The following is a 12,281-nucleotide window of genomic DNA, read 5'->3' on the forward strand; positions in this document are numbered from 1 at the left end:
CATTATATTAGTCAGCATTCTCTTATATGTAGAATTTTTCTCTGGCCATTTCACATATGTGAATTTCACAGTTCAACTTTCTTCAAGGTCAGGGCCTTTAGAATCTATTATAACAACTTAGTATAATGTTCTGCAAGAAGTAATTAGTGCTTGTTGAATAAACAGAACATACAGCATGTAAATCATAATAAAAATGAAACAATATTTTTAAAAGAGTAACATACTTGCTTAAAATTTTGCATATCATTTCTGCTACATTTTCACAGTTCTTCTTAGTGGGACAAAAAACTAAGCAGGAATAATTGGGAATAACTTCCGTCACCAATGCTACCAAGTGATCAGGATCCATCTTTTTCAGAGTATCAGGATACTGCACAACAAGATTTAGAAACAAGGTAGTTAGCAACCATGAAAGCCTTTCATTTTACCAGTGTAAAAGGTAAGTAAAAAGGTAAGCTTTGAAAGGTAAATAAACCAACCATAATTTTGAACTTCTCATTTAAAATATGATCATTTAAAAGAAAAGATACAACCTATATTAAACAGCAAAATGTTAAGTCCCACTTTTCTCTTGGGTTATTAGGGTTTCGTTAGGTGTTATTTTAGTTTTAAATAAAGGAAGTGAAAATAGTTAATGTTATTAATAACCCCACTACACACCCATCTCCACTGAAGCAGAGAAAGTCCACAGAGAGAAACACAGATTGATCCTAATAATAGTCAAAGAACTGCATAAATAAGCTAAACCTCCTGCTTTACTAACAGTTTTCAAAAACATAGATTCAATCATACTACAGGACATATTTTCAGAAATAAAAAATATATTTATCAAGCAGATGCAAAGAACTCAAAGAACATGAAAAATGTAAAGTTATTTAAAATCTCACTTCCTTCGACTTTACTGAAAACTAATTAAGATACAGATTTAGAATAATACACCTTTATAGAATTCTAAAACTGTTGTAAAATCTCTTCTTTCCCCTTTTAATGTCCTTCACATAAATCACAGAACATTAACATAGTATACATTAACATTTTCATACACCAGTATCTGAGCTATACAGCCCACAAATATTTCTTCTTGTTTTGCTTTTGCCGCTGAATGAATAAATATTTATGGGAGAGGTCTCCAAACATTCTTGGCTCCTGGAGCCCCAAGGTCAAAACAAATAACTAACAGTTCTGATTCTTAGGTAGTTAGGTCCAAACAACTTAATAAGTATGCATTTCCTCACAAATAGTAGCCATCTAAATAAATAATACACATCAACTGAATAAAAAATTTTTAAATTTCATTCTTAAATAACCATCAGAGCCCACTAACAGGATGTGCACACAACTGCGCCCTGCAGTCTTTCAAACCTTAGAAATCCTCATTTTCTGTCCCACATTGATTTTCACATGGTATTTGCTTACAGTAAGTGCAAAAACAACCCCCAACTTCACAAAGATACATTATCATAGGAAGTAATGTAGTGTGATCTAATGTTGACATTGGAAACTGCTTATCTTGAACCAGTAGTTTGTGTGGTGTCCAAGAGTTGTCCAAGCATCAGCTGTTTCTCTGAAACAACTAAACTACCCCATGGTACCCATGCAACTCTTTTGTGGTGCCCCAGGGAAGCTGGGCACAAAGTCTGGGGACCTCACCTTCAGGGATTATCAAGGTTACCTTATAGTTAAGGAGACGTGAAAAAGTCATGCCATTCTCAGCTTTGCTGTCAACCTCATATATTGCATCCTTTATTTTCAGATATTCTTTTAATTCAACCTCGAATTAAAAGGACATTTGCGATTAATAACATATGTAAACTCCTTTTTCCAGAGTATCAAATTTTGTAAAATATGTTGTAAAAAGGAAAGATATACAAAAATTTTAGCTTTTCTAAGGTATGTAGAATGCTTCAACTTAAAAGTTATTTCTTTCCCATCTAAGTTTATTTTTCCCTTTAAATCAAAACAGGGATTAATATCCTTGAAGAAATACTTATGAATTGAATAGCCACATATCTAAAAGAAAATCGGATACTTGTATGTGTCACAAGAGGAAGTATAAATAAGTCAAGTGTTCACACTCTCTTTTATTAAGGAGTTATTTGTGGTATTCCTCAAGATTTAAAGCTTCATTAGTCATCAGTTTTAATCTAAAAATGACCAAATTATTAGTTTAACTATTTGTAGACAAAAAAAGTTTGTAAGTACAGCTCATTGAAATTTTAAAAGAACAGCATCTAATTTGACAATTAAGGTCTGAAAATATCTCTTGAAAATTCTCACATTTGGTACAAATGTAAAAACACTAAATTTCAAATTAAAATTTGGTGATTCTAAAAAAATTATTTTCTGAAAACCTATTTAGACACAGAAACTACAGAGTATATGTACATTATACTTTACTTTTGAATAACTATGAACTACATTTATTTACTTTCTTCAAGTCTCTTAGGAATACTTTTATTGGAGAGTTTAAATTTAAATCCATGTTAAGTCTTAACTTATTTTTAAAAAGCATTAAAACTACCAAAGCATAAATATTTGAAAATATTTTAACTTTTAAGATAAATTTTTTTATATGCCAATAACTTGAAACATGAATCACTAAATTCTCACTGAATGAAAATATTTACCTTATAGAATATAAAGTAGAAAAGCAGAATGGGTCTGAAAAATTCCATTCAATAAATATTCATTGAAGGCCCATGGGTCAGGCACTGTTCCAGATGTTACCCATACAGTACTGACCCAAGCCAAGATCCCTGACCTCTACACACAGACTTGCTACCATTTAGCCATGGTGAGTGGCATTATGTTCCTTCACTACTCTTAGAATTTTTGTACAGTACATTTGCTACTTTTCTTTCTAAACAGAAGATGATACATAACAAACCAAACCTTAGGTACATACTGGTCGAAACTGACTCGTGTAATATTCTGCTTGCAGGAACTCTTGTAGGTCTTCAACATTGCTTAATGTTGCACTCATACCAATAATTTGAGTTGTTTCTAAAAAAAAAAAAAAACAAAACCCAAAGTATTGAGGAAAATGCGTTACTTAGTATATCATAACGGTAATTTTAGCAACCTTTTAGTGTTCTTATTCTTCCTGAGTGATTTGAGAAAGAGGGGGCAGGTAAGAAAAATACCAACACAGTTGACCCTTGAACAACACGAGGGTTAGGGGTACCAACCTGCTTCGCAGTCGAAAATCCGTGTAAAACTTATAGTCGGGCCTCCATATCCTCAGTTCTGCATTCCTGGATTCAACCAACCACAGATCATGTGGTACTGTAGTACTTACTATTGAAAAAAATCCACATATAAGTGGACCCATGCAGTTCAAACCTGTGTTGTTCAACCGTCAACTGTATAATACCAGAGTATTAATCTGGCAGACAATATTACTCAGAAGAGAGGTATAAGCTGATAACACAGATTGGGAGCCATCAAACACAAGGAGCCCTTGAAGTCATGAGTATGGATGAGAATTAGCAGAAATTGTATGAAGAAACAAGAGAAGAGTCTAAGATGAATCTATGGTAACACCAATGTACATGATGAATACGCTTAGAAAGCAGTGTCACAAAGGAGAACAAAAGGAGAAAGTAAAGAGATTCCTTTCATTCAAATATCTATTAAGTGTAAGGCACTGGTGACAGAAGGACAAATAAGTATACAGCAGAAGCAAACACATGTCCATTATGTGCAGGTACTATGCTAGATGCTGTACAAATACTGACTCATGCTATCTTCACAGCAATTCAGTGAGGAAGGTTCTATTACTAGCATCCATTTTTGATGCATAAGGAAAAAGAGGCACAGTTACTATAACTTGCCCAAGGTCACAGACAAAGTTAAAAGTGAGCCAGGATTTGAATACAGCTCCAGAGTCTGCCCTTAGCCATTATGCTATGCTATCTCTCAATGCTAACACATGATCAGTCTTACAGACAGATAGAAGGGAAACCAAGACAGAATGATGTTTCAGCATCCAAAGGAAAAATGAATGATAATCAAATGCTGAAGAGAAATTAAGACTAGGACAGTCAGTGTACACTGGATTTGACAAGTAGATGATCATTTTCCCCTCTTCCTCTGCTTTATATTTTTCCATAGAATTTGTCACCATCTGACACACCGTATGTTTTCTTGTTTATCCGCTTATTATCTGTTCACTTTCACTAAAATATAGGTTTGATAAAGGCAGGGCCTGATGCACAGGGGGTGCTCAATAAATATTTTTTTTAATAAATGATTATAAAATGCTACAACCTGCCTAAATACTAGTTATCAAAATTTTAAAAATAATTCTTAAGATTTGACCTTTATGATTAATAATTTTCCATATATAAAGTATTACAATATATAACTAATAAGCTATTACAATAGTATATCAAAAAATAACAGAGAAGCTATTTAGAATATTTCATATACATTTAAAGACTATCTGAATTTGTAAAATAGCTCCTTAAAGTTGACTATTTATATACAATGTTTACTTGGTATGATGATCATATTGATGGTGGCAACAGCAGCAAACCCTTATTGTGCTACGTGCTAGGCATGGCTGAATGCTTCCATTACATGTGTTAACTCATATAATCCTCACAACAATCCCATCTGGTTGGTACCATTATTATCCCCATTTTACAGATGAAGAGAGGTTGAGTCACATGCCTAAGCACACATAGCTAGTAAGTGGAGGATACTGATAGGGGACATCCTCAAATGTTAACCTCAATTATCTTCACAATTCTACTCACTCATACATTCTTCCAACAAAAATTTATAAGCTTACTTTAGACATAAAAAACTAAGGCAGAAAGCTTAACTACCTTACTCTAGGTTACATAATCTAGCTAGTGATAGAATTAAGTCTTTTATAGGTCTCTTGATTATAAATCAATTAGTGACCACATTTGAAAGAATACTTACTGCTAGTGTAGAGGATTTTTGCTAGAGTCATTTCCAGTATAGCCCCACGGCTTCCTTCACCAATCATGTGCAACTTTGAGATTTAAAAAACAAAAGGGAGAAAAGTAAATCTGCATAAAATACCTATATAAAACAAGCATACATTGGATGAAATGAAGAAGCAATCTTTGCTTTATAACTCAAGCATTTTCGTTATGGTAACTAGAGTACATATACATTATTTCACTGGTATTTTAAGTTAATGAGGTTGTCCCGAGGACAACATTCTGGCATCTGGAATTCATTAAGTACTATTATAAAACTGAACATATATACATATATTCACTGTTCAAGAAACACTTGACACAAAACTGAATTTAAGACTACCATGCATGGGGGCTTCCCTGATGGCGCACTGGTTAAGAATCCACCTGTCAATGCAGGGGACACAGGTTCGAGCCCTGGTCCAGGAAGATCCCACATGCCACGGAGCAACTATGCCTGTGCACCACAACTGCTGAGCCTACGCTCTAGAGCCTGTGAGCCACAACTACTGAGCCCGTGAGCCACAACTACTGAGCCCACATGCCACAACTACTGAAACCCGCACACCTAGAGCCCGTGCTCCACAACAAGAGAAGCCACAGCAATGAGAAGTCTGTGCACCACAACGACGAGTAGCCCCTGCTCGCCGCAACTAGAGGAAGCCCGCGCGCAGCAACAAAGACCCAATGCAGCCAAAAATAAATAAAATAGATACAACATTAAAGAAATAAAAAATGTTTTTAAAAAAAGATTACCATGCATGAAACATCTTCATCTGTGTTATATACATATTAAAATCAATTACTTATTCTCATAAAGGTATTAAGCAGATCCACATAATAATAAATGTTAGTATAATAAAAATGTTGATATGTTAATAAATGGAGTAACCAACCTCATCTACAACAACCAGACCCAGACTGTTAATCCTTTCGGTTTCAATCAAGGAGTTCACCAGACTATGTCCTTTTTCAATAGTGGCAATATATAGTGATTTCTTTTCCCTTCTTTTAATTGGAGGAAATTTTCCTTTGCTTCCAGCATATTCTTCAACAAAGAAACCCAGTTCTATACCAAAACTTGACAAACCTGAAATCTAGAATATTAGTTAAAATAAACAAAAAAAATCAGATACGAACCCTAATTATTAAGTGTTCACAGGGATTTAAAAAATCTAAAAGTGTTTAACACCAAACAATGGGAACAAGGTCACAGATAATACATACCTATATATATATAATAAATGTCATAACTAATGTATTAATCTTTGCAAATGCCACTTTAAAACTAGATAATATAAATATAAATTTTAAGTGTCTCCTCTGATGTTAAAAAAATCAGAACAACTCATTTATTTTGATAAAATAATTGGTTAGTTTCTGCTTGAAAAAGCAGGCTAAATATCAATACAACATGTAAAATGGAGTTTAATCTACAGGTTTAGAAAAAAATAAAACCCCTTCTGAAACAGGTAATTAGAAGAGATTTTCGGTTAAGTACTCCACACTGCATTTGCACATCCTAAAAATAATAATTCTCCAACATTAATAGAGATACCTTTTCTCAGTCAATAAAAAGTTGTTACATTTATGCTAGTTTTTATATCTTAATGTCGAAATTACATTAGCAAATACCACTTGTTAAAAAAAATCACACCTTTTCTTGAACAATCGCCACATATGGTAGGATCATTAAAACATCTTTTCGCCGGCAAAGCAGTTCTTGCAGCATTAAAATCTCAGCCACGAGGGTTTTTCCACCACTTGTTGGCAAGGAATATATTAAATTTTTTCTTTCTTGCACAGAATTCAATGTTAAGCAAGCATGTTGCCATTCTGTGGAATTGAAAAAAAAAAAGCCTTATTTTCCCCTTCTACAATCACAAAGTTTTCTAAGAAGAAAAAAATCAAATGTTACCATGTAGCATCTTCTCATAGTGATAAATGTAACTATATGTCAATGTTAATTGTCAAAATCCCCAATGCATGGTGTGCATTCTAGTTCAGGCCTGGTCAGTGAGGTGGGCAACTAGCCCACCTATTTGCCAGCTGTCGGCTGAGGTCTAAGATTCCACAGGGCAGACAGTGCCTGCTGGACAAGAGATGTTACCTGGGACATGGAGGGGCTAACGGGCACTTCAAGGATCTGTGTGAATTCTAAGGCTTTCCTCTTATGTTCTGCAAGGACACTGTGTAAGTTTCCCTTCCTCATTCACCCAAATACCATCTTAGAGAGAAACAGGGCGAGGAGGAATAAAATTTATGAGGTTTTACACAAACTAAGAAAGACGATTCAACCAGCTCTCACAGCAAGCTGAAGTTTGAATGGCCTGAATACCACCTTAACTGATTGATGAGACTGTTTAAACCATAAAAGATTTGGATTATTGGGCTTCCCTGGTGGCGCAGTGGTTGAGAGTCCGCCTGCCGATGCAGGGGATGCAGGTTCGTGCCCCGGTCCGGGAGGATCCCACGTGCCGCGGAGCAGCTGGGCCCAGCTGGGCCCGTGAGCCATGGCCGCTGGGCCTGCGCGTCCGGAGCCTGTGCTCCGCAAGGGGAGAGGCCACAACAGTGAGAGGCTCGCGTACCAAAAAAAAAAAAAAAAAAAAAAAAAGACTAGGATTATTAACTAGGACACCCAGGATTTCTACAACTTAGCAAGGTGGAATTTATGAAAAGGATCGCATCAGATCGAAAACAATGTGAAAACTAGTATAACTACTCTGTAGGAAAATTTGACAATGTGGATCATCAAAAGTCTTTAAAATATGTATCATTTTTATCCCTAAAAAATGGGCAAAAGATATGACATTTCACACCAGGTAGAAATGCAAATGGCTAATAAATACATGAAAAGATGCTCTATTGTTACCTATTAGGTTGGCAAATTAAACAAATAAAAAATGTTAAACAGCTACCAAAAAAAAAGCCCCCCACACATAAAATCCAGCGTTTACTAGAGTGGACAGGAACAGGCATTTTTGTGTGTGGTTGATGAAAGCATAAACTGCTACAACGTTTTTGGAAAGCAATCTAGCAGCATCAAAAATAAAACTGCACACTGTCTTTGATCTAGCAGTATTGCTTGTAGAACTCTACACCTAAAGAAATAAAAGCAAGGGTATATATATATATATATATATATAGATTATGTGCAAGATGTTCACCATAGCATTGTTTATATATAACAAAGAGCCATCAAGGGGTAAAGACTGAATTACTGCACAATCATATGATGTAATTCTTTGCAGTCTGAAATATTTGCAAGTGACTATGTATTTTTACTTTAAAAGTATCTCAATATTCTACAGCACAGGAAAATATAGGCATTATATTGTAATAATTTTATTTTATTTACTTATTTTTTTATCTTTTGGTTGTGCCGTGCTGCATGTGGGATCTTAGTTCCCCGCCCAGGGATTGAACCTGTGCCCCCTGCAGTGGAAGCATGGAGTCTTAACTACTGGACTGCCAGGGAAGTCCCCTGTAATAACTTTAAATGAAGTATAATCTATAAAAATACTGAATCACTATGTTGTACACCTGAAACTAATATTGTAAATCAATTACGCTTAAATAAAAAAATTTCAAAAATATTTAAATAAATTGAATATTTAATACTTAAATATTAAAAAATACTTCAGGCTAGTATCACCCACTAGTTACCAAACTGCAGATGTCTGTGTGAAAGTACAACTTGACCATATCCACATTTTATCCAACTCAGAGTTTTAAAGTATAAAATGACCAAAATAATGAATATTTAGGAATAACATCTATCTTCATATACTAAACAAAAAAAAAATTACATTAACTTACTTCCCAACATTTCTATAAAACAAATTAAGCATAATTCTACACTTGAGGCAAAAATAAGTTTAAGGTTGAAGTTCTCTAGCTCAGTGGCTCTCAAACTTTCCACACATCAGAATAACCTGGAGGACTTACTAAAGCATATTGCCAGGTCCCACCCCAAGGTTCTGATTCAGGAGGGCTAGGGTGGAGCCTGGGAATGTGCATTTCAACAAATTTCCAGGTGATGCTGATGCTGCAGTAGGAACTGCACTTTGAGAAGCATTGCTTTAGCTCAATGAAAAGTAGCACACATATTTGTGCTTTAACTTGGTCATCCTTAAGCCAGATTTACAAATAAAAAGAGATTTCAAAAAGTTATTTACTGGGACTTCCCTGGTGGTCCAGTGGTCAAGAATCCGCCTTCCAATGCAGGGGACGCAGGTTCGATCCCTGGTCCGGAACTAAGATTCCACATGCCGCAGGGCAAACTAAGCCCGCGTGCTACAACTAGAGAGAAGCCCACACGCCACAATGAAAGATCCCGCATGCTGCAACGAAGATCCTGAGTGCCGCAGCTTAAGACCCAATGCAGCCAAAAAAAAAAAAAAAGTTATTTACTGAAGTTCTTACTTAGAAGCAATCGATATAATTACTGACAGTCATTACCAACGTCTAATTTGGCATGTCCTTGACACAGAACTGGAAAAACTATTATTATTATCCCTTTTTAACAGAGCAGGAACTAAGGCTCAGAGTGCAAAACCTGTGTTTAAGTGACATGGCCAGAATTCATAACTAGGCTGATAAACCCCAACAGTTGAGAACCTACCAGTGTACTAGGCACAGTGCTAGTCACATAAGAAAAAGATGAGTTAGATAGAGCCCTGTCCTCAGGGCACTCATTCTGGCAGGAGATGCAGATTAGACAAAAAACAAGGTGCTAGGAGAAAAGCAGAGGGAAGAAAGTTAACATCTACTTCAAGGACAATATACACCTGTAGCTCTTAAACTGCAAACCTTGCAATTTAGAATTTGTTAGACTCTTGTAGAGCCTTATATAACATTTTGTTTCCTGTAGTCCTATTTCTCCAATCTGACTGTCTTCTCCTGAGATGAAAACTCATGTTTTCATGTGGTTCATAAGATACTAACTTAGGAGTTTCAGAAATAATTTTGAAGTAATTGGATGATTGGCTGCTCTTCAGGGATGGAAGCAAGTGTCCCTTCTGTCTAAAATGACACATATTTGAAATATATGCAAGGACCCAGGATTTTTGAAAAACGTTACAAATGAATTATTATTAATACTATTTCTTTGCACTTAAATCCTAACGTTAGCTGTCCTTAAAAATGTTTAATCAAACTAAACAGTTCAGTTTTACAAATACTGACTTCTTTCACTCAAGACATATGAGCAGTCAATGGAATTTCAGCAACTAAGTTTTGGTAGTAAAGTAAGAGCCAGCCAAGGAAGCAATAGCTAAGAAAACTGAGGAGCAGCTAGACAACCACAGAAAAAAAACCAAGAGTGGAATGTCAAGAAGTCAAGAAATGGGTGTTTCAAGAAGAGTTTGGTCCATTTTGTCAGGTAAGCAACTGTCAAAGAAGGTAAGAACTAAAAGTATCACTGAGTTGCAACCCCCTAGTCACTGTATCTTAAGTGACAGCACAGAAGCCAGAGTTGGAGTGGACTGGGACTATCTGAAGTGAGGAAAGGTAGGCAGCAAGGATAACACGTTGGAGAAGTGTGACCACGAAGGGAAGGAAAGAAGTTCCATAGTAGCAGGATAGGGATGGAAAGCTCAGAGAGGATTGATGTTTCGATTTAAGGGGAGAAATATGACCATGGAAGCATCAGTTTTCTTTTGATTTGCATCAATATTACGGTAATGATGGTAAATTTTTTTCATTCCAGCAAGAAACATTACCATATAATTTTTCAATTCCCTTGAACTGAACATAAAGGTCTCTCACTTTGCTGGGTAATGAATAAAAAGGACCAAGGTCATCTAATGATGACTCAATTGTTTTCTTAGCAACATTAATTTCTTCAGATAGAAGAGTCTCTTTGAGCTGTTTAGTCCTAGAAAATACTGGTGTTTGGGCCTTGGCGTTTCCAGTCATGGTATTTTTTAGATGATCTTTAAGACTTTTTCTCCTATTTGTATCTGAACTAGTTCTGACTTTAGAAGAGGATTCATCAGTTTGCTGTGGTTGCTCTACGTTATTAATGGGCAATTCCTCGTTCACAGCCTTGTGAGAGGATGAGTTCCAATCCCTCTCTTCAGTAGATGGATCACCCAAATCATCTGAAGAGTTATATAAATTTTCAAAGAATAAAACCTGTGAAGAAGGTATATCATACAAAACATCAGCTTCAGGATCAATAGAGACATCTTCATGCCCGCTCTGGTTCTTCGTGTGCTCATCTATTTTTAATTCAGTACAGTCGCCTACAGTAGTAATGCTGAGTGTGTTGTGTTTAATGCTTCCTGAACAAAGATCTTCAGTGGCATGGTCCGTAGCATGTTTCCTATGTTCAGGAAGCTGCAAATATTTTTGTTCCAGGTCATCAACTTGAGCTAAAAAAGAGTTTTCAGCAAAGCTATCATAGTCATCAAACATGTCCTCTTCACTGTCAATATTCTGGAAAGAAAACAAAAAGATTTATGGTCAATTCTAGCTTCATTAAGAATAAAAGTTTCGGGCTTCCCTGGTGGCGCAGTGGTTGAGAGTCCGCCTGCCGATGCAGGGGACATGGGTTCGTGTCCCGGTCTGGGAAGATCCCACATGCCGCGGAGCGGCTGGACCTGTGAGCCATGGCCGCTGAGCCTGTGCGTCCGGAGCCTGTGCTCTGCAACGGAGAGGCCACAGCAGTGAGAGGCCCGCGTACCGAAAAAATAAATAAATAAATAAAAATAAAAAAATAAAAGTTTCAGCTGAGGGCTCTATCAAGCATATAATTATATGGTCACTTATGGATCACAGACCTAAATGTAAATCAGCCTATAAAATAGATACTATCATCCCATTTTATAGATCAAGAAATGGAGGCCCAGAGAGGTCAAGTGACTGGCATAAACTGTCCTCCTAGTGATGCTGGGATCCTAATTCTTAAGCTAGTGCTAAATCCTTTAAAATGGTAGCAAGACCGATAACCATCTACTGGAAGGGGAGAAGTTTCTGATAACCGCAGTAACGTTTCACCTCCGATACTCGCAGGGACTGGCCTGTAATCAAATCATGCTTGTACCACTGGACACTCCAAGGAGATTGTTCTTAGAAATCTGGAATTGAAAGGGAGAGTCTGACTTGGTATGGTCTATAAACAGAAGAGATGGAATTTGGAGGTGGCAATATAGGGGAGTGATTAAGAACCCAAGATTTGGAGTAGGAAGTGTAGTTTTAACTTCTCAGGGCCAGATTTCTGTTGTAAAATCTAGATAACGTAAATAGTTTAACAAAGCACCCAGCACATAATAGGTCTGCAATAAATGGTAGATTTTTAGTACAAGGAGCAGCAGAAACTTG

At 36.2% G+C, this 12,281-nt stretch overlaps 1 protein-coding gene across 5 annotated transcripts in view; it reads right to left on the reverse strand.

Annotated features, from left to right (window-relative positions):
• The window catches only part of HELQ (helicase, POLQ like), a 55,391-nt gene that overhangs the window by 42,434 nt on the left and 676 nt on the right, over nucleotides 1–12,281 (reverse strand). For 4 of the 5 annotated variants that reach the window (XM_059066971.2, XM_067035962.1, XM_067035963.1 and 1 more), the window contains exons 2-8: nucleotides 10,679–11,396; nucleotides 6,613–6,791; nucleotides 5,852–6,052; nucleotides 4,933–5,005; nucleotides 2,906–3,003; nucleotides 1,673–1,771; nucleotides 225–370 (exon numbers count right to left, since the gene is read on the reverse strand). In XM_059066971.2, coding sequence (XP_058922954.1) covers nucleotides 225–370; nucleotides 1,673–1,771; nucleotides 2,906–3,003; nucleotides 4,933–5,005; nucleotides 5,852–6,052; nucleotides 6,613–6,791; nucleotides 10,679–11,396 — 1,514 coding nt within the window. Of the gene's footprint in view, nucleotides 1–224; nucleotides 371–1,672; nucleotides 1,772–2,905; nucleotides 3,004–4,932; nucleotides 5,006–5,851; nucleotides 6,053–6,612; nucleotides 6,792–7,994; nucleotides 8,057–10,678; nucleotides 11,397–12,281 lie in introns of those variants that run through there. The other variant, XM_067035964.1, reaches the window with a different exon arrangement.

This window comes from Kogia breviceps, chromosome 6 (assembly GCF_026419965.1).
Source record: "Kogia breviceps isolate mKogBre1 chromosome 6, mKogBre1 haplotype 1, whole genome shotgun sequence".
In the NCBI taxonomy this organism is placed as follows: Eukaryota; Metazoa; Chordata; class Mammalia; order Artiodactyla; family Physeteridae; genus Kogia; species Kogia breviceps.